Below are 23212 nucleotides of genomic sequence, written 5' to 3' on the forward strand. Positions count from 1 at the left end.
GCATCTATCATCAAAGATCCCCACTATATCTAGGTTTGGGAGAAGGACCACTGCAAGTCCAAGGATCCCCACCATCCAGGCCATGCCATCTTCACACTGGTTTTAATTGGCCAGGAGGTATAGAAGCCTGACAGCCTACACCACCAGGGTCAAGAACAATTCTCCTTAACAATTCGGTTCTTGAACCAATCTACACAACCTTAATTACCACCTCAGTATAGCAACTCCAGGACCACCTTGACCATTTTGCACTGCGATGGACTGTGCTCTTTCTTCTAAAATTTGTGTATAATTTATATTTGTGTTTTCGTATGAACGCTGTGTATCTGATGCTATGTGCCTGTGATGCTACTGCAAGTAAGTTTTCATTGCACCTATGTATACGACAATAAACTTGACTTTGACTCTTGAGCTCAAGGATTTCCAAGCGTGCACAAAATAAGCATCGCCTCAGCCATAGAAACAACCTGGGTCCCGTTTGTTGCTTCCCCCACAAACAATAAACACATCACTCAACCCAACACATCACTCTCCACACAGTTACACTGCTGTGTATCGAGCTACATATTCAGAATGAGAGGCAAGGGACAAGAGATATTATTTTTACGAGGGGTGACTGATGAGTTCATGGCCTAAGGTAGAAGGAGTCAGTTTTTGAAAACCTAAAACATTTATTTTTCGTGAAGCATATGGATCCCTTCTTTGTGGAAGTTGGCATCTTGGACCTCCAGAAGAGGTCGACAGCAGGGGTGATTGATAAGTTTGTGGCCTAAGGTAGAAGGAGATGAGTTATACAGCTCTCATTATATGCACGCGCAGTTCAACTCTGAGTGATTATGCAGAAAGTTTGTTAATAACTCATCTCCTTCTACCTTAGGCCACAAACTTATCAATCACCCCTGCTGCCGACCACTTCTGGAGGCCCAAGATGCCGACTTCTGCAAAGAAGGGATCCATATGCTCCATGACCACTGGACTGTGTGTAAATGTAGGAGGGGACTATGTTGAAATATAAATGTGCTAGGTTTTCTAAAATTGACTCCTTCTACCTTAGGCCATGAACTTATCAATCACCCTCGTGCTTGTTCTATGGGTGAAACTGGCTATCACAGGGCTAAAGTAATCTTCTGGCTAAACTCTTGCCAGTGACCAACTTGGGTTTTTGAAAAATCACTCAGCAGATTTATAGTCAGTTTTATTGAGGTCACCTTGTTAAAAAGAAAGTTTGCAATCCTCAAGAGGACACTGGTGGTGAACCATTACGGACTGGTAGACCTTTGACAGACTCACCATTGATCTGATTGAGGTATTCCACATTCTGTACTAAGCTTATACATTTTACACCGGTTGGATGTGAGAGGGAAAGAATTAGCAAATCAGCCAAGATAAAGGTGGGTGGGATATGTCAATGTGGACATCAGGATAGATGGACTAAGTGCTCCATTGGTGCTGTAAAATCATGTGATTAAACCACATTGACAGATAAAACTCAATAAATGTAACTTTTGAGGAATTAATACTTAAAGATTTCTAACCTTGAGCACACCTTGCTGTCCTGATAGTTTGAAGTTTTATGTTTTATGTATTTCTTTTGCATGAAGGAAATCCTACAGGGTTACAGTTTACCAAAGGTGGCCGCAAGTAGAGTACCTCAACTTATACCATGGAAGAATTTTGCCAGATAGCATTTCACATTATTACACCGCAACCATCACAAAACTCCGCCATGGATGATCCTAAGCCCAGCTATGGAAGGAAGAAGGTTGAGCGTGGGGTTAGCAACTCCATACTGTAAAAACCTAGAGCTGCAAAGACCTCATTCCTGGGAGAGGAATGGTCTTTGAAGATGGGCTACGCCTGGGAGCAACATGAAAGACTGGCCCAACACAGAGGACTCTGGTGAGCTGCTGGCAACCTATCCCCCAGTAGGGAAGATGGGCTCCAGTAAGTACAATCATCATTAACAAAAATGCCTTGAATTTAATCCATGCCATTCTATGGCTCTCATCCTTGAGTTTAACACAGCCCTCTTAGTAAGGGTCACGCAAATTCCATGTCCATAAACACAAAATATACATCTGTATATCCCAACAAAAAAGGTACACTTACTACCCAACAGAAATGCTGCCATCTGATATTAAGAGGCTGGCAGTCATCACTGTGAAATTTCATGAACACCCATTCCAGATACATTTCAAGATTCCACAGAGGAGAAATGTGACATTGGTTCAATGTCTTATCTGTGGGACATACAATTGCAGTGTATCTGCCCTCTAAAATGCTAACCATCCAAGTCAGCAAAGGATCCAATCTATAAGCCTTCAGGTCTGAATAAATTCCAGAGAGTAACATCTTTAAAAATAACCATAAACATCAAACACTACCATGAAATCCAAATGACAATGCAGAAGATGCTTTGTTAACAAAAGGAGACTGGAGTGGGGAACTCAATACAGCAAGGTGAGGCAAATGGCATTGATGTGAGATAACCACATGGGAGAAGATGCATCTAGGATTAAATGAGGTTGGGGTCAGCTCATATACTGTATAAAGACCCCAACCACATCTGTTGGAGGGTGGACCAAGGTTATCCAACAGCAACAACAACTGTTGATCTGTTGCTTTCAACAAGCATAACCAGCCCAAGGTATTTAATAAAAGAGCCATCACACAATGTGAACACTTTTGAGGAAACACTCAGACCAATCACCTTGGGCTTGGTCAAAGAAGTAGATTTTAACGAGCATCCTAGAATGTGTGAGGAAGAGATTCAGCAAGAAAATTCCATAGGATAGAGCCCTGGCAGCAGAAGGAACAGAGGCAATGAAGAACTGATTCATTGCAGGGAAGATCAGCAAGCTAGAAATGGAGCAATGCAGATTCATGGAAGGGTTAAAGAGAGTGCAGAGATGGGGGAGGGCATAGCCATGGAGGGGAGCGAAAACTAACATAAAAGTTTCAAATTGGTCATGTTGCTAAAGCTCCAGGGTTGTGTTGCTTTAGATCACGACACATCTGGGCGGTGTTACAGGTTCAAACCTCTGCGGTTAAATAAGGCAGGCACTGACCTTCTACGGATGGTACTTCCTTAACAGAACACAACGAACCTTCAGGCATCTCTGGTGGGGCTGGCAGGGTTACCACTGTGGAAACAAAGAACAGTAGATTTCAAATGCACGTCTTCTGGGTCTCAGGCTTCAAGATAACATTTCATACACTTGTTCCTGCAACTGGCAAATTACAAATGCCTGTTCAACTCATTCAGGCAGTTAAATGATTGCTGACAATATTCTATTTCAGTGTCTTTTCCTTTAAGACCTCTGTTTGTTTGGTTGTAAATGACATGAGACAGAAGTGCATCTACTTACTGTACATTGCTTTAACTAGCTTAGAACATCCAAACATGCTTTACAGCCAATTTAGTACAATTGTTATTGTGACATGGGGAGAACAGTCGCCAATTTACACACAGAAGACATCTTGCAGGAGCAATAACATGATGCTTTGATGGTGTGGTTGGCAAATAAACATTAGCTGGGACATAAGGGAGAGCTGTCGTGGTTCACTCTGAAATAACATGGGTAGGAAATGTGTTTCACAATCCAACAGACAGGTAACATCTGCCTCATTGCACCATTAGCCTAACTTCGGTGTAGTTTCTGAAGCTGAGCTCGAACCCACGGACAGCAGGCTGCCAGATATGGCATGGAGCCAGACGGAATCCTTTCCAAATGATGCCATTGACCCACAAAATAGACACACAAACCTTGGTCTAATGCAGTTGAGAGCAGACCTCCAATGATGCTTAGATCCCTTAACTCACACTGGGTTATCAGCATAACTTTTGACACTGCTGTGAAGATCAACCTAATGTCGGATCCAGAAGTGGGAGATCAAAGCCCAGATACCAGAATGTCTGATTGTGGACCTTAGAAAGGGTAAAATGAGGGAGCACACACCAATCCACATGGAGGGATCAGGTGGAGAGAGTGAGCAATAACAAGTTGCTAAGTATTCATATCTCCAAGGACCTAACCTTGTCCCAACACATTGATGCAGCTATAAAGAAGAAAAGACTGTGACTATATTTCATTAGGAGTTTGAGAAGGTTTGGTATGTCACCAAAAACAGTCACAAATCTCTACAGATGTACCTACCATGAAGAGCATTCTGACTGGCTGCATCACTATCTGGTATGCGGGGAGGGAGAGGGGACCTACTGCACAGGATCAAAGTAAGCTGCAGAGAGTTGTAAAATTAGTCAGCTCCATCATGAGGACTAGCCTCTGTAGTATCCAAAACATCTTCGAGGAGTGGTGCCTCGAAAAGGCTGCATCCATCATTAAGGATCCCCCACCACCCAGGACATGCCCTCTTCTCATTGTTACCATCGGGAAGGAGGTACAGAGGCCTCTCTCACACACTCAGTGATTCAGACACAGCTTCTTCCCCTCTGTCATCCAATTTCTGAGTAGCCATTGAACGCATGATCACTACCTCAGTATGTTTTTTTAATTTCTGCTTTTTCACTAATTATTTAACAAAATATAAAAAAACTGAAGTTGATTGTGTGTGTGCGTATGTGCGTGCGTGTGTGTGTGCGTATGTGCGTGCGTGTGTGTGTGTGCCCCTTGGTTACTGACCTCCTTGCAAAGTAAAATAGCTCTTTGTCCAAAATCTTTCCCTTTCCTTTCCCATACGGATGGAGCCTCTCAGCCCAAAAGCATAGTCGTTTTGCAGTGCCTCTCAGGTTCAATTGCTGCTGCTGTCTGTGAGGAGTTGGTGTGTTCTCCCTGTTGGTTCCTCCTGGCGCTCCTGTTGCCTCCCACAGTGTAAAGCCGCATGGTTTAATGGGTTAATTGGCCACACAGGTGTTATCGGGCAGCATGGGCTCGTTGGACCAGATGGGCCTGTTGCTGTACTGTATCTTTAAATTACATTAAACTGTTTACTCCTCTTCCATTCATGCTGCCCCTATCACTGTGTGTGTTCAAATTTACAGCATCTGCAGAATCTCTTATGTTTAGCTCATTTTTTTCCATTCCCCTCTCAAATATGTACATTAATTAAATTTCCTCTCCAAAATAAACACAATCCAAGTCTAAATCTGCCCTGATAGTTAACATTCACTTGTGCTGTCCACATTTGCCTCACTCTCGTTTTAACTTCTCTAACGCTCCAACATCTCTCCCATTGTGTGGTGACCTGAACTTAACAGCAGCCTAATTGCCATTTCATATATAAAAACAAACAGAAGTGCAGATGTTAGGAGCTGAGACAAAAATAAAATCACTGGAAGAAATCAACAGCCAAGCAGCATATTTGGAAAGAGAAACCAGTCATCATAGAACAGTACAGCAGAAAAGGTCCTTTGGCCCACGATATCATTCCAAAATAATTAAGCTACTGATGCCTTCTGCATCCTCATGGTTCATATTGTTCCAGCTTTCGTACATTCATGTGCCCAAGACCCTCTTAAATGTCTCTATCATACCTTCCTCCACCTTCAGCCCTGGCAGCACATTCCAAGCACCGACCACTCTCTGTGCAAAATTCTTGACCCACACATCTCCTCTGAACTTTCCCCTCTTGTTATCATACATTTGGACCTTGGGAAAAGTATACCAACTTCTACTCTATCTACACTGGCATGGTAGCCTACCGGCTATCACAACGCTTTACAGTCCAGGTGACCCAGGTTCAATTCCCGCAGCTGTCTATGAGGAGTTTGTACGTTCTCCCCGTGACTACATGGATTTTTTCTGGGTGCTCCAGTTTCCTCCCACATCCAAAGACGTACTGGTTGGTAGGCTAATTGGTCATTGAAAATTCGACTGGTAAACTGAAGGGCAGCGTGGCTCAAAGAGCAGGAAGGGCTGTATCTCGAGAAATAAACATGAATGAATGTATAAATGTTATCAGCTCTCCCTTCAGCTGATGACACTCCAGAAAAAGCAACACTACTTTGTTCAACCTGTCTTAATTGTAATCTAATCAGTGCAGCAGCTGCACCTTCTCCAAAGTTGCCACATCCTTCCTATAAAGAGGCAACTTGAACTGAATGCCAGACTCCAGATTCATCCACACTAGAATCAGAATCAGGTTTCTTATCTCTGGCATGTGACGTGAAATGTATTAACTTAGCAGCAGCAGTTCAATGCAATACATAATATAGAAGAATAAATAAATAAATTACAGTATACATACATTGCATAGATTAAAAATTGTGCAGAAACAGAATATATATTAAAAAATTGAGGTAGTGTTCATGGGTTCAATGTCCATTTAGGAATCGGATGGCAGAGGGAAAGAAGCTGTTCCTGAATCGCTGAGTGTGTGGCTTCAGACTTCTGTACCTCCTTCCTGATGGCAACAATGAGAAAAGGGCATGTCCTGGGTAAGGGAGGTCCTTAATAACGGACACTGCCTTTCTGAGACGCCACTCCCTAAAGATGTCCTGGGTACTCTGTAGGCTGGTACCCAAGATGGAGCTGCCTAAATTTATGACCCTCTGCAGCTTCTTTTGGTCCTGTGCAGTAGCACCCCACCATACCAGACAAATGATGCAGCTAGTCAGAATGCTCTCCACAGTATTTGCGTGTATTTGTTGTCATACCAAATCTCTTCAAACTCCAAATGAAGGATGGTCATTGTCTTGCCTTCTTTGTCGCTGTATCGATATGTTGGGACCAGGTTAGATCCTCAGAAATCTTGACACCCAGGAACTTGAAACTGCACTCTCCACTTCTGATCCCTCTATGAGGATTGGTATGTGTTCCTTTGCCTTACCCTTCCTGAAGTCCACAATCAACTCTTCCATCTTACTGATGTTGAATGCCAGGTTGTTGCTGCGACACCACTCCACTAGTTGGCATATCTCTCTTCTATACGCCCTCTTGTCACCACCTGAGATTCTACCAACAATGGTTGTATTGTCAGCAAATTATAGATGGTATTTGAACTATGCCTAGTCACAAAGTCATGGGTATAGAGAGAGTAAAGCAGTGGGCTAAGCACACACCCAAGGTGCACCAGTATTGATCGTCAGTGAGGAGGAAGTATTATCACCAATCCACACAGATTGTGGTCTTCCAATTAGGAAGTTGAGAATCCAGTTGTAGAGGGAGGTCCAGATGGCCAGGTTCTGTAACTTCTCAATCAGGATTGTGGGAATGATGGTGTCAAATGCTGAGCTATAGTCGATGAACAGCATCTTGGCATAGGTGTTTGTAGTGTCCAGATGATCTAAGGCCATGTGAAGAGCCATTGAGATTGTGTCTGCCATTGACCTATTGTGGCCAGAGTTTTATAAAACTGTACCATAACTTTCTGAGTGTCAAATTACCTCGACTAATTAGGCTAGCACGCCATCCACCTTTACCACCCTAACGACCTGTGCAGTCACTTTCAGGGAGTTGTGGGTTGGACACTATGATATCATCATTTTGGTTTGCTTTGAGGAAGGGTCACTGACATGAAAGATGGACTGGTTTCTCTTTCCTCATAGGCTGCTTCATTGGCTAAGTCCTTCCAGAAATTCTGTTTTTGTATTTGAAGGTTTATATGGAACCAGACATCACCATCCTTCTGTTCAGAGTTTTAGCCAAAAGGCGAAGATTCAAGTGGTTGTGTCTTCCTAACCACCTTATCTATCTAACCTGCTACCTTAGGGATATGTGGACAGGCACTTCCTCTGGTCTCCACACTTAGTCATGGAGTCATACGGAATTTCATTTCCTGATGCAGGGTTTCGGAATTCCTTTCCTCTCTCACAGATGCTGCTTGGCCATTGCGTTCCTCCAGCGATTTGTTTATTGCTACTCAACTGCTCCATCCAGGCAACATCCTGGTGGATCTTCTTCACACATTCAAAGTACATTCTTCAGTATCCCACCATTTACAGCCCTTCCCTAGATAGTACATCGCAAAAACACTTGCTCTCTCTCATCTCTCTGAACTGAATCCCATTTCCCTACCCTTCGAACAGGCCACCTAATAAACATTTCTCCTGATAATCAAGACCATGGACCATCTATAAAGCTTTTAATCATGGCTCCAGCACTCAAAACCATTGACATACACAGCTAAAAGAAAGGGAGTTGGCACAGCATCAACTTTTCAATCTCTAAAACTACATCAACCACTAACCTTTCCTCCCTGGCACCCAGCCAGTTCCATATTCAGCTTGCACTTTCTCTCCGTTTCTGTAAGTTTTTCCTTTCCCAAGCATTCCCAAGGGAACTTGACAGAAACCTGACTAAAACACACACAAAATACATTGTGCAGCACCCTAATGCACCCATCCTTCTAACCTCCTCAGAACACTCAATCCAAAATCTGAAAACCACCAAAATCCTAATTTTTTTTTTGAGAACTGGCTTGTTGTTAGCAATGGAAAATTCCACAAGGTATTGGGAAGGTTCTCAGGCAATATGCAGGTTCTGCGCACTTCAGACAGTTCTGAGAAGTGGCTTTGTATATGAAATGAACAGGAGTTCATGAAAATTGAAAAACACTGCATTAAGCAAAAAAAATGAAGATGGTGAATGTGTGTTGAAAGAGCAGATTTGTCAGCATCAGAATGACACATGCTGCTTAACTGTATGCGGATCAAGAAACAAGCAAAGAGCTATCATGACAAACTGAAAATTGGAGATGGTTGTGAATATTTAACAGGCTGGTTGCAGAAATTTAAAAAAAGGCACAGCATTAAATTTCTAAAGCATTTGCTGATCACAAAGTCACAGAGTTTGCCAAGATCTCATGAAAATCTAACACCAAAACAAGTCCATAATGCTGATTGTTTTTCTATCTTGCATAAACCTAAAAAAGTAAAATACAAATAGAGTGTACTGTAAGCTTTTAATCAAAACATGGCACTGTGGGCGGAGACGGAAAACCTGCCATTGTTTGTTGTTGTTCAACAGCTGACTCAGGTATTCTCTCCTGATGCAGCTGTGCTGGTTTTGTTACCCTGCACACATTATAGTTTCATTATATTAAAGGTACGTAAATCATTTTCACTGTTGAGCACATGAAAAAATGCAAGACAAATACTGTTTCTATCACTGCCTTGTTCCAGAACCCTCCACAACTACTTTGTATTCTTCCATTTTCTATCAACTCATCCAAAACTGCTGGCTTTGTCCCAACTGCTACCGTCATTGGTTTTTGGACTCTTAATTCTACTTAAAATCCATGTTACCGATCTCTTCAGAACCTTCCTGATCTTTAATCTATGTAATATCAGAACGGACTATAAATTCACATTTCGCACACATTGCTGTAAAATATCTACAGAGCTTTATGTTACAGTGACTCTTGTCCAAAGCAGATAAATGCTGGGCTTTGGAACTCCAAAGGATAATTGCAAGAATCTTTGGGCAAGTTTCATCCTGCAGTGTAACTAAAACTTGGGTTTTATTAAGCACCTTTATCAATGTTAAACATCTTAATTTGCTTTAGAGGACAATAAGTTCAGAGCACAGAAAAATAATTAAAAATGGGATATTTTATTAGTTTCGGCATTGACTTCAAGACTCAGGAGATTATTTTGCAGTAGAAAAGTCTGGTTAGGCAACATAGGGAGTGTTGCCTTCAATTCTGATTGCCCCAGTATGGCAGGAATGTGGAGGCTTTTGAGAGGCTGCAGAAGAGGTTTATCAGGATGCAGCTAGATTAGAAGGTACGTGCTAGAATAACTAGACAAACCTGAAGTGGCAGATGTTGAAGGGAGATCTGATGGGAGGCTTAGGTCATAGAATGAGAGGCATAGATAGGGTAGACAGACAGGCCCTTTCCCCCTGATATTAGGGCATGCATTGAAGCTGAAAGGGAGTTAGGTTCAAAGGAGATTTGTGGGGCAAGTTTTTTTATAAATAGAAAGTGGTGGCTGCCTGGAATGTACTACCAGGAGTGTGGTGGTGGAGGCAGATACAGTAAAAGTAGTTAAGAGGCTGTTAAATTGGCACAAGCAGCTGGCCAACGGTATCAGCAGCGGACCTCGAGGCGAGTGGTCCCGGGTTCGAACCCTGCTGGCCCTTCCATCCATGCTGGGTTAAGCGTCGAGCTCGCAACTCGGCTTCGTGAAAAACAGTCAAAGTGCTATGGAAATGGCAAAAATGCCACCCAATGCACCACAGGGCGTGGAGAGAAACAACAAAAATGCACAGGAATATGCAGAGAATGGAGGAATATGGACATAGCATAGGCAGAAGAAATTAGTTTTATTAAGTACTTAATTGCTAGCTTAATTAGTTTGGTACAACATCATGGGCCAAAGGCCCTGTTCTTCTACTGTCCTATGAACTAAAATCTTTCAAACTTCCTGAAAGATGAAATGGGGCATATTGTCCTGATTAGTCTGGATGGGGTAAATTGTTGGCACACACGTGGTGGGATGAAGACCTATTTCAATGCATTCCACGACTCTGTGAAATGTGAAGACATTTGAGGAAGGAATCCTGGGCTTTTAGTTGTTCACGGTGAAAGGCAGAGTGCCAGTGGTGGAGTGGTGAAAATCTGGGGTGTATAGGAGAGATGATGCACTAGATGGTCATGGGACTGTTGAAGATACAGAAAGGGAAAGGCAAGGCCATGGAGGCTGTTGAGATAAAGGGTGAGAAGCAGCTGTTTCCACCCCTCCACCCTTGCAATCTGGAGAGCAGTGTCCCGTTTCAGATGGGGATACGTACATTGTCAAAATCTGTATCTAGTGTAGTGCAGAGAGCTGGTTCCTGTGGGAAGAGTCTGACCCTAGGTCACTGGTCTGTTTACTTACAGAGAGTTTCATTACTAGACTTTTCCATTTAGCACACTACCCAGAAACTTCAACAGCAAATGCTAGGTGACTGAAAGCATGGATCTGCATTTTACATAGCACTGAAGTGGCACTAAGTCCCTACGGCTTTATTGTTAATTAAATAATTTAGAAACTCATCCACTATTGCAATGGATTAAAATCAGAAATATTCTTGTAAATTCAATTTAGAATGAAATAAGTGTTTAGTTATTGGACTTGTTATTTAATTATTTCGTAACTATAGACTTTGCATTGGTGGGGAAAGGTTGACGATTTCTCTCAGAGGTCTGCTGCCTGCGCGACCTGGGGAAAGCTCTTCTGCACCAGACACCTCAGGCAGAGTTACAGGCTTCAGCACGGGCGTTAGGAATCCACGCAAACCACCCACGCCAGGTTAAATCTACTGCAGAGCCAGGTCTAAATTGATTTCAGTGGAGGAAGTGCTCATGAGGAAGGAAGGCAAATCTTAGTTAATCTTTATTTTAAGTGATTTATTTATTGAGATAAAGTGTGGAGTAGGCCCATCTGGCCCTTTGGGTTGCACCGCCCAGCAATCCCCTGATTTAATCCTAGCCTCATCACGGGACAATTTACAATGACCCATTAACCTACCAACCGGTACATTTTTGGACTAAGAGCGGAAACCCACGTGGCCACGGGGAAAACATACGAACTCCATACAGGTGGTGGCAAGGCATGAACCCGTTTTGCCTGTGTTATAAAGCACTGTGCTAGCCACTACGCCACTGTGCTGCCCTATTGTTAAACATTTTGATAGGCAGATGAACGTGAAGAGAATGGAGGGATATGGACTTTGTGCAGCAGAAAGGATTCATTCGTTTTGCACAACATCGTGAGTGGAAGGGACTGTACCATCCTATGTTCCATGTATATTGGCTTCAGATGTTTGATTTTTATTTAAATTTTAAATAGCTTGATCAGTTTTGGAATGTTTTCTATAAAAAGATTATGAATGTCATAAATACTTAGAGGTATGCAGTATTGTGACAGTCAGCTAAACTGGGGGCTCTGCTCTATGACAAGTTGCTGCCAAAACAGTACTGTAAGCATACCACACCCACATTCACTGGTAACGTGACACAATGACTTCTCACCTTCTACATTGATACTACTCCTTGTTCAGCATCATTACCGCACATACGTAAATATCACGAAGTATAGTTTATCTACATAAACACATCTAATCACTAGAGTGAAGCATCTACCTACAGGGCTAATTGGATACAAGCCTGTATCTCACCATATATAGCCATTATTCCACATGTAATAAGAAAATGCCGGAGATACCTAGCAGGTCAAGCAATATCTGCAGAGACAGGAAGAGCTAATGTTTGATGTCATTGATCTTAAAACTATATATAAACCAGCTGAACCATTTAAAGTGAAAATGGAACAACTAACTAACAACTAGGGTTATTGGACAGGCACATGGATGAAAGGAAAATAGAGGATTACGGGGTAGTGCGGATTTAGTACTTTATTTAAGGAATATATGGGTCGGCACAACATTGAGGGCTGAAGGGCCTGTACTGTGCTGTAGTAACCTAGTGTCTAGTGTTCTAGAGTCTAGTAAGAGGGTTTAAGAAAATGCTAAACATTATCCTGCACTTACACAACCCTGCTGAAAAATGGTAGATGGAATTTGATACAAACAAGGGTAACATCTTGTACTTTGGTAGGACTTACACAGCTAACGGTAAAGCACTGAGGAGTGTGGCAGATCAAAGGGATCCGGGAATACAGGGCCATAATTCATTGAAAATGGTGTCACGGGTACATAGGGTCCTTAAGAAAACTTTTGGCACATTGGCGTTCATAAGTCAAAGTACTGAGTACGGGAGATGGAACGTTATGTTGAAGTTGTATAAGACGTTAGTGAGGTCTGATTTGGAGTATTGTGTGCGTTTTGGTCACCCACTTACAGGAAAGATGTAAATAATATTGAAAGAGTACAGAGAAAATTTACAAAGATGTTGTTTCGAGGACATGAGTTAAATGGAAAAATTGAATAGGTTGGGATTTATTCCTTGGAATGTAGCAGACTGAGGGAAGGTTTGATAGAGGAATATAAAATTATGAGGGGTACAGATAGGGTAAATGCAAGCAGACTTTTCCCACTGAGGTTGGGTGGGAGAACAACTAGAGGTCATGGGTTAAGGGTGAAAGGTGAAAATTTTAAGGGGAACATGAGAAGAAACTTCTTCACTCAGAGGGACGTGGGAATGTGGAACAAGCTGCCAGTGCAAGTGGTGCATGCGAGCTCGATTTTGATGTTGAAGAGAAGTTTAAGAGAAGTTGCAGTAGGCACATGGATGGTAGGGGTATGGAATTTGATATGAGTAGGCAGTTTAAATAGTTCAGCACAGATTAGATGGGCTGAAGGGACTGTTTCTGTGCTGTACTTTTCTATGACTCCATTAAACATAGAAAAAGATCCCAAACATATAAATAGATTTGTAGAATCTTAGCAAGTCACAGTACAAGTCAACCCACTATATCTCTCCCAACGCAATTCACTCAGCATAATTCACATCCTGTAAATTAACATATATATATTTTTTTTTAATAAAGCTTACAGAAAGCATGCCTTAAGGGAGGAAGGAAATAGTTAGAAATTCTTCCATGCATTTGCAGGTCATTCAAAAGAATAAAAAACAGGTGGGTCCAGTTCTGATTAAAGAAGCAAGTTGGTAGAGGAATGATATCAGCATCACCTGCACGAGGTGGGAAGTGTTACATCAGCTGATGGGGTGGAGGCCGTGTTTGTGTACAAGGCATATGGTTTCACTGTGAAGGTTGTGCAAGGTTGTCATCACAAGCGAAAAATGTTTATCGTAAAGAGCAGCCGGCTGCGTAAGTCAAGTGAGTTCCCAGTGCCAGACTCTGGCTGGAGGCCAGTTTAGGTAGATCCCTCCTAGCTAGGCCGAATAAGTGATGCAATACTTTTTTCTGTTCAGGTGGCCAGTTCACATAAGCACAAAAATCATGGAAACTGAGAGAATCTCCAAGCGTTAGTAGGTCAGACCCACAGAGGACCAGATAAAAAAAAACATTCTTGTGGAGACGCATGGGGTGAATCCACAGATCTCTTTACAGAACGTGTTATCACAGAAATTTCACCAGGCAGCACGTGTAGGGATCGTGTGTGTCCCTCAGCCTCAGGGTTTGAGGGTCTGTAGGCCAGAGTAGGGCCACTTTAAAACGAGTTGTCAGTGCAGAAAGCCCGGAGCTGGAGCCAGCTTTATGAGAATAGGGTAGGGTGATCCCACAGAGGAATTAGAACACACCGACCCAAATCTTCAAAGTTCAAAAGTTTGAAGTTAAACGTGAAATTTATTATCAGAGTGTATACATGTCACCACATATAACCCGGAGATTCTTTTTCTGTGGACATACTTAGCATATCTATAGGATGCTAGCTATAAACAGTTATCTGTAAACATCAGAAACTAAACTGTAAACAAACTGTTCAAATGCTAATATAAATAAAAAGCAATAAATAACACACACGAAATAACAAGACAACAGAGTTCTTCAATGAGTGTAGTTATCTCCTTTTGTTCAGAGCTTCACGCTTGTGGGGCAGTAACTGTTCTTGAACCTGGTGATGTGAGTCCTGAGCTCTTGTACCTTCAACCTGATGGCAGCAGTGAGAAAACAGCATGGCTTGGGTGGTGAGGATCTTCGATGATGGATGCTGCTTTTCTATGTCAGTGATTCATGTGGATGTGCTTAATGGTTGGGAGGGTTTTCCCATGATGTACTGGGCCAGATCCACTACCCTCTGTAGGATTTTTCACTCAAAGGCATTGGTGTTCCCATACCAGGCCGTAATGCAGCCAGTCAGCACACTTTCCACCACACATCCATAGAAGATTGCCGAAGTTTTTGATGACATGCCAAATCTCCACAGACTCTTGAGGAAGTAGAGGTGCTGTCGTGCTTTCTTCGCAATTATATTTATATTGTAGCGGCGTGCTACATGCAGCGCTAAAATTACGACACGGAGTCGGTAACTGCAGTCGAAGGAAAAACTTTATTCGAAATCCTCAGCCTCACTTTTAAGCCTCCCTCAACCTGCCCCCCATGGCGCAGAGGCTCCAAAGCTCTGTGCTCGCAAACCCCCATAGGCTATCTAATTGTGAGCAGGTTCGGATGTGCCAGGAAATGGGTCGCCACATAACCCCCCCCCCCCCAGAACCGGCGATACACCCCCCAACGTCCACAGTCTGGGCCAGAACCTGCTTGGGAGGTCGGCCTCTGCGCCTCTGCGCCGGAAACTCGGCCGTTTGCGCCAGGTCCACATGGGCCGGTTTGAGGCGGTCCACCGTGAAAACCTCCTCTTTCCCCCCAACGTCCAGCACGAACGTGGACCCGTTGTTCCGGAGCACCATAAACGGCCCCTCGTATGGCCGCTGCAGCGGTGGCCGATGCCCGCCCCTTCGTACAAACACAAACTTACAGTTCTGTAGGTCTTTGGGTACGCAGGTCGGGTGCCGCCCGTGCTGTGAAGTGGGTATGGGGGCCAGGTTACCGAGCTTCTCGCGTAGTCTGCCCAGGACTGCTGCGGGTTCTTCCTCTTGCCCCCTTGGGGCTGGTAGGAACTCCCCGGGGACTACCAGGGGCGCGCCGTATACCAACTCGGCCGACGAGGCGTGCAGGTCGTCCTTGGGCGCTGTGCGGATGCCGAGTAGGACCCAGGGAAGCTCGTCCGCCCAGTTGGCTCCTCGCAGGCGGGCCATGAGGGCCGACTTCAGGTGACGGTGGAGACGCTCCACTAGCCCGTTCGACTGTGGGTGGTAGGCAGTGGTGTGGTGCAGCTGTCCCCAAAAGGCTGGCCATAGCTGACCACAGGCTGGAGGTGAAATGGGCGCCTCTGTCGGAGGTAATGTGGGCTGGTACACCAAAGCAAGATATCCAGGTGGTGATCAGGGCTCGGGCGCAAGATTCGGAGGTGGTGTCGGTGAGCGGGACCGCCTCTGGCCATCTTGTCAACCGGTCCACGATAGTCAGGAGGTGCCGCGCTCCGCGCGACACTGGCAGGGGGCCCACGATATCCACATGAATGTGGTCGAAACGCCGGTGGGCGGGATGGAACTGCTGCGGTGGGGCTTTGGTGTGCCGCTGCACCTTGGCCGTCTGGCAGTGCATGCACGTTTTGGCCCATTCACTGACCTGTTTGCGGAGTCCGTGCCAAACGAACCTGCTGGAAACCATACGGACAGTTGTCCGGATGGAGGGATGTGCCAAGTTATGAATGGAGTCGAAAACACGGCGCTGCCAGGCTGTCGGGACGACTGGACGGGGCTGGCCGGTGGCGTCGTCACAGAGTAGGGTCCTCTCACCCGGGCCTATGGGGAGGTCCTGGAGCTGCAAACCGGAGACTGCGGTTCTGTAACTCGGAATCTCCTCATCTGCCTGCTGCGCCTCTGCCAGTGCCTCAAAGTCTACCCCTTGGGAAAGGGCATGAACGGTAGGGTGAGAGAGCGCATCCGCCATGACATTGTCCTTACCCGAGACGTGCCGGACATCCGTCGTGTATTCAGAGATGTAGGATAGGTGGCGTTGCTGGCGGGACGACCAGGGGTCGGGCGCTTTCGTAAACGCAAAGGTAAGCGGTTTGTGGTCCGTGAATGCGGTGAAGGGCCGACCTTCTAGGAAGTACCTGAAATGCCGGATTGCCAGGCAGAGCGCCAACAGTTCCCGGTCGAAAGCACTGTACTTGAGCTCGGGTGGCCGCAGGTGTTTGCTGAAAAACGCCAGGGGTTGCCAGCGACCTGCGATGAGTTGCTCCAGCACCCCACCGACTGCCGTGTTAGATGCGTCCACTGTGAGGGCGGTAGGGGCGTCCATTCTGGGATGTACTAGCATTGCAGCGTTCGCCAAAGCTTCCTTCATTTGAACGAAAGCGGCGGCGGACTCCTCTTCCCAGGTAATGTCCTTGCTCGGACCCGACATCAGGGCGAACAGGGGGTGCATGATCCGGGCAGCTGAAGGGAGGAAGCAGCGGTAGAAATTGACCATACCTATGAATTCCTGAAGGCCTTTGATCGTGGTGGGTCGGGGAAAGTAGCGGACCGCATCTACATTAGCGGGCAGAGGGGTTGCCCCGTCTTTAGTAATCCTGTGGCCCAGGAAGTCAATGGTATCGAGTCCGAACTGGCATTTGGCGGGGTTGATTGTACGACCGTACTCACTCAGTCGGGCGCAGAGTTGACGGAGGTGGGACAGATGCTCCTGACGACTGCTGCTGGCTATGAGGATGTCATCCAAATAGATGAACGCGAAGTCCAGGTCCCGTCCCACCGCGTCCATTAACCGCTGGAACGTCTGTGCGGCATTCTTCAGGCCGAACGGCATGCGGAGGAACTCGAAAAGGCCAAACGGGGTGATGAGAGCCATTTTGGGGATGTCGTCAGGATGCATCGGGATTTGATGGTACCCTCGGACGAGGTCTACCTTGGAGAAGATCCGTGCGCCGTGCAGGTTTGCTGCAAAGTCCTGAATGTGCGGCACAGGGTAGCGGTCTGGTGTGGTAGCCTCGTTCAGCTTGCGGTAGTCGCCGCACGGTCTCCAGCCTCCCGTCGCTTTGGGCACCATGTGCAGGGGGGAAGCCCATGGGCTGTCGGACCGCCGGATGATCCCCAATTCCTCCATCCTCTGGAACTCCTCCTTCGCCAGTCGGAGTTTGTCCGGGGGAAGCCGCCGAGCGCGGGTGTGGAGGGGTGGTCCCTGGGTCGGGATGTGGTGCTGTACGCCGTGTCGGGGCATGGCCGCTGTGAACTGCGGTGCCAGAACCGAAGGGAAATCCGCCAGGACCCTGGTGAAGTCGTTGTCGGACAGCGTGATGGAGCCGATGTGAGGGGCTGGCAACTGGGCTGCACCCAGGGGGAGCGTCTGAAAGGTCTCGGCGTGGACCAGTCTCTTCCTGGGCAGGTCAACCAGTAGGCTGTGAGCTCGCAAAAAATCCGCACCCAGAAGCGGTTGGGCTACGGCGGCCAGTGTGAAGTCCCACGTGAACTGGCTGGAGCCGAACTGTAGCTGCACCTGACGGGTGCCATAGGTCCTTACTGTGCTGCCATTCACAGTCCTCAGGGGGGGACCCGGTGCCCTGCTGCAGGTGTCGTAACTCATCGGAGGTAAAACGCTGATCTCTGCCCCAGTATCAACCAAAAACCGGCGTCCCGACCTTCTATCCCACACATACAGGAGGCTATCCCGATGGCCAGCCGCCGTAGCCATCAGCGGCGGCTGGCCCTGGCGTTTCCTGGGAACTTGCAGGGCGGGCGACAACGGCGGGCTTCTGCGCCCCACCACTGGTGGTAGAGGCACCAGTGTTCATTGGGCCGGGGGTTGGCGGGCTCTGCGGCCGGGCCTGGACTGGTTTGCTGCCGGGAGCGTGGCTGGGAGATCTGTGCGATGTACGCCCCGCTCACCTTTTTGGCGTTCCACAGCAAGTCCGCCCGGGCTGCCACCTTCCGGGGGTCACTGAAATCCGCGTCGGACAGCAGCAGGCGTATGTCCTCGGGCAGCTGCTCCAGGAATGCCTGCTCAAACATGAGGCAGGGTGTGTGTCTGTCGGCGAGAGACAACATCTCATTCATTAAAGCCGAAGGAGGTCTGTCACCCAAGCCATCCAGGTGCAGTAAACGGGCAGCCCGCTCGCGCCGTGAGAGTCCGAAAGTCCTGAGGAGCAGGGCTTTGAATTCTGTGTACTTGCCGTCTGCCGGGGGCGACAGTACGAACTCCGCGACCTGGGCCGCTGTGTCCTGGTCGAGGGAGCTCACCACGTAGTAGTAGCGGGTGTCTTCTGAGGTGATCTGGCGAACGTGGAATTGGGCTTCGGCTTGCTGGAACCATAGGTTCGGTCGCTGTGTCCAGAAACCCGGCAGTTTCAACGAAACCGCATGAACAGAGGCGGCGTCAGTCATTTCTGGTCCAAAAATCGTTTGGACCGTCGGGGTCACCAATTGTAGCAGTGTGCTACACGTAGCGCTAAAATTACGACACGGAGTCGGTAACTGCAGTCGAAGGAAAAACTTTTTTCGAAATCCTCAGCCTCACTTTTAAGCCTCCCTCAACCTGCCCCCGTGGCGCAGAGGCTCCAAAGCTCTGTGCTCGCAAACCCCCGTAGGCTATCTAATTGTGAGTCGGTTCGGAGTTGCCAGGAAATGGGTCGCCACAATATGATGGATCCAGGACAGGTCCTCTGAGATCGTGACACCCTGGAATTTAAAATTACTGACCCTCTCCACTTCTGATCCTCCAGTGGTTACTGGCTTATGGACCTCTGGTTCCCTTCTCCTTAAGTCTACAATCAGTTCCTTCATCGTACTGACATTGAGTGAGAGGGTGTTGTTTTGCAACACTCAGCCAAGTTTTCAAGCTCCCTCCTGCATGCTGATTCATCACTACCTTTGATACTGCCCACAACAGTGGTGTCATCAGCAAACTTGTGTATGGTGTTGGAGCTCTACTTAGCCACAGAGTCATAGGTGTAAAGCGAGGAGAGCAGGGGGTTAAGCACACATCAGCTCCTGTGCTGATGGAGATCGTGGAGGAGATGTTTTTACCAATCCAAACTGACTGGGGTCCACAAGTGAGGAAATCCAGGATCCAATTGCACAAGGGGTTATTGAGGCCCAGGTCTTGGAGTTTACTGATTATTTCTGAGGGGATGATGGTGCTAAATGCCAAAATGTAATCGATAAAGAGCATCCTGATGTGTGCATCCTTGCTGTCCAGGGTTGTATGAAGAGCCAATGAGATGGGATTTGCTGTAGACCTGTTTTCTCAGTAGGTGAATTGGAGTGGATCCAAGTTGCCACTCAGACAGGAGCTGATATACTTCAACACCAGCCTCTCGAGATACTTCATCACTGTGGATGCAAGTGCTACTGGGCGATGGTCTTCAATCTAAACCAGAAGCCAATGTGGATTAATGAACAGGTGGGATGATGATACAAGTTAACACATAAGCAGAAGATATCAGGATGAGTTTAGTGGATAAAAATCACCACCAGTTGTGTGCTTACTTCAGCCAGTTTCATTTTAGGCAATTCAAACAACACACACTAAATGCTAGCGAAACACAGCAGGCCAGGCAGCATCTATAGGGAGAAGCACTGTCGACGTTTCGGACCAAGACCCTTCGTCAGGACTAACTGAAAGAAAAGATAGTAAGAGATTTTCAAATAGTAGGGGGAGGGGGAAATGCGAAATGATAGAAGACGGGGGGGGGGGGTGGGGGGGATGAAGCTCAGAGCTGGAAAGGTGAATGGCAAAAGTGATACAGAGCTGGAGAAGGGAAAGGATCATGGGACGGGAGGCCTCGGGAGAAGGAAAGTGGGTGGGGGGGGGGGGGAAGCACCAGAGAGAGATGGAGAACAGGCAAACAACTAAATATGTCAGGGATGGGGTAAGAAGGGGAGGAGAGGCATTAACGGAAGTTAGAGAAGTCAATGTTCATGCCATCAGGTTGAAGGCTACCCAGCCGGTATATAAGGTGTTGTTCCTCCAACCTGAGTTTGGATTCATTTTGACAGTACAGGAAGCCATGGATAGACATATCAGAATGGGAATGGGACGTTGAATTAAAATGTGTGGCCACTGGGAGATCCTGCTTTCTCTGGTGGACAGAGCCTAGGTGTTCAGCGAAACAGTCTCCCAGTCTGCGTCCGGTCTCACCAATATATAAAAGGCCACACCGGGAGCACCGGACGCAGTATACCACACCAGCCGACTCACAGGTGAAGTGTCGCCTCACCTGGAAGGACTGTCTGGGGCCCTGAATGGTGGTGAGGGAGGAAGTGTAAGGGCAGGTGTAGCACTTGTTCCGCTTACAAGTATAAGTGCCAGGAGGGAGATTGGTGGGAAGGGATGGGGGAGACGAGTGGACAAGGGAGTCGCATAGGGAGCGAACCCTGCAGAAAGCAGAAAGGGGGGGAGGAGGGAAAGATGTGCTTGGTAGTGGGATCCAGTTGGAGGTGGCAGAAGTTACGGAGAATTATACGTTGGACCTGGAGGCTAGTGGGGTGGTATATGAGGACAAGGGGAACCCTATCCCGAGTGGGGTGGTGGGCAGATGGGGTGAGGGCAGATGTGTGGGAAATGGGAGAGATGCGTTTGAGAGAAGAGTTGATGGTGGAAGCCCTTTTGTTTAAAAAAGGAAGACATCTCCTTCGTCCTGGAATGAAAAGCCTCATCCCGAGAGCAGATGCGGCGGAAACGGAGGAATTGTGAGAAGGGGATAGCATTTTTGCAAGAGACAGGGTGGGAAGAGGAATAGTCCAGGTAGCTGTGAGAGTCTGTAGGCTTATAGTAGATATCAGTAGATAAGCCGTCTCCAGAGATGGAGACAGAAAGATCAAGAAAGGGGAGGGAGGTGTCGGAAATGGACCAGATAATTTGATGGCAGGGTGAAAGTTGGAGGCAAAGTTAATTAAGTCAACGAGCTCAGCATGTGTGCAGGAGGCAGCACCAATGCAGTCATCGATGTAGCGAAGGAAAAGAGGGGGACGGATACCCATATAGACTTGGAACATGGACTGTTCCACAAAGCCAACAAAAAGGCAGGCATAACTGGGACCCATACCGGTGTCCATGACTACGCTTTTGGTTTGGAGGAAGTGGGAGGAGCCAAAGGAAAAATATTTGAGAGTAAGAACTAATTCCGCTGGACGGAGGAGAGTGGTGGTAGAGGGGAATTGGTTAGGTCTGGAATTCAAAAAGAAGCGAAGAGCTTTGAGACCATCCTGGTGGGGGATGGAGGTATATAGGGACTGGATGTCCATGGTGAAAATAAGGCGGTGAACTTAAAATGGAACTTAAAATCATTGAAAAAATTCAAAGCATGAGAAGCGTCACGAACATAGGTGGGAGGAGATTGAACAAGGGGGAATAAGACAGTGTCAAGGTATGCAGAAATGAGTTCGGTGGGGCAGGAGCAAGCTGAGACAATAGGACAACAGGTTTGTGGATCTTTTAATTCCATGTCCCATTCCCATTCTGATATGTCTATCCATGGCCTCCTCTACTGTCAAAATGAATCCAAACTCAGGTTGGAGGAATAACACCTTATATACCGGCTGGGTAGCCTCCAACCTGAAGGCATGAACATTGACTTCTCTAACTTCCGTTAATGCCCCTCCTCCCCTTCTTATCCCATCCCTGACATATTTATTTGTTTGCCTGTTCTCCATCTCTCTCTGGTGCTTCCCCCCTCTTTCCTTCTCCCGAGGCCTCCTGTCCCATGATCTTTTCCCTTCTCCAGCTCTGTATCACTTTCGCCAATCATTTTTTCAGCTCTTAGCTTCATCTCACCCCCTCCGGTCTTCTCCTATAATTTTGCATTTCCCCCTCCCCCCACTACTTTAAAATCTCTTAATATCTTTCCTTTCAGTTAGTCCTGACGAAGGGTCTCGGCCAGAAACATTGACAGTGCTTCTCCTTATAGATGCTGCCTGGCCTGCTGTGTTCCACCAGCATCTTGTGTGTGTTGTTTGAATTTCCAACATCTGCAGATTTCCTCGTGTTTGCTCATTTCAAGCAATTACACTTTAGCCCTGATCATCCTTTGGTTCCTGCAATTGATGAAAGGGTGCCTTTCATACTTCATGCCCCCTTCCCTCCCTAACTCTATCTTCGCATCTGCCTGCAGTGTCCCATTTATCCTCTAACTTTTTACAATTCCCTTACTGATCTCAGCCACATCATTACAGACACTCAGTGCGACTGACACAGAAGTTACAGGACACACACTTAGCTTTTTGGCCTGGATAGCAGTTGGTGTTTATGTTCTTTATCAGGCCTTCCCAATCTAGCGTCCACAGACCTCTTGTTTAAAAAAAGCTGGGAACCACTGCTCTACATGAACATCATCCTTCCCCTCCTTCATCTGCAGAAGCATTTGCTCATGGACTTTGAGTGCTTAGGCTAGGTCAGGGGTCAGCAACCTTTACCACTGAAAGAGCCACTTGGACCCGTTTCCCACAGAAAAGAAAACACTGGGAGCCGCAAAACCCGTTTGACATTTAAAATGAAATAACACTGCATACAACGTTTTGTTTTGCCTTTATGCTATGTATAAACAAACTATAATGTGTTGCATTTATGAAATTGATGAACTCCTGCAGAGAAAACGAAATTACATTTCTGCATGCAACAAAAACATTTTGACCTCCGAAAAAAAAGACGTTGGGTTGAAGGTTACTTTTAAGTAAAATACTCAACGTCTATTTGAGTCCTTCTTGTATTTATGAAAAACGCCAAACTTAAATTTGCCGCCAGCAGCAAACCAAATATAACGTCAGCCAGCTGTCAACCTGAAAAATAAAAGGACTATTTCACTGAACAATGAAAACATATGAATATACGTAAAATAATAGGCAA

At 46.4% G+C, this 23212-nt stretch overlaps 1 protein-coding gene and 1 long non-coding RNA gene across 3 annotated transcripts in view; one reads left to right on the top strand and one right to left on the bottom strand.

Annotated features, from left to right (window-relative positions):
* LOC132383172 (pleckstrin homology domain-containing family G member 3-like) overlaps window positions 1-23212 on the bottom strand; it is a 218491-nt gene that overhangs the window by 164172 nt on the left and 31107 nt on the right. For both annotated transcript variants that reach the window (XM_059954066.1, XM_059954112.1), the window contains exon 2: window positions 3069-3143. In XM_059954066.1, coding sequence (XP_059810049.1) covers window positions 3069-3117 — 49 coding nt within the window. In that variant the 5' untranslated portion in view covers window positions 3118-3143. The remainder of the gene's footprint in view (window positions 1-3068; window positions 3144-23212) is intronic.
* The window catches only part of LOC132383311 (uncharacterized), a 56997-nt gene that overhangs the window by 14027 nt on the left and 19758 nt on the right, over window positions 1-23212 (top strand). The window lies entirely within an intron of this gene.

The sequence above is a fragment of the Hypanus sabinus genome, chromosome 2 (genome assembly GCF_030144855.1).
Source record: "Hypanus sabinus isolate sHypSab1 chromosome 2, sHypSab1.hap1, whole genome shotgun sequence".
Lineage (NCBI taxonomy): Eukaryota > Metazoa > Chordata > Chondrichthyes > Myliobatiformes > Dasyatidae > Hypanus > Hypanus sabinus.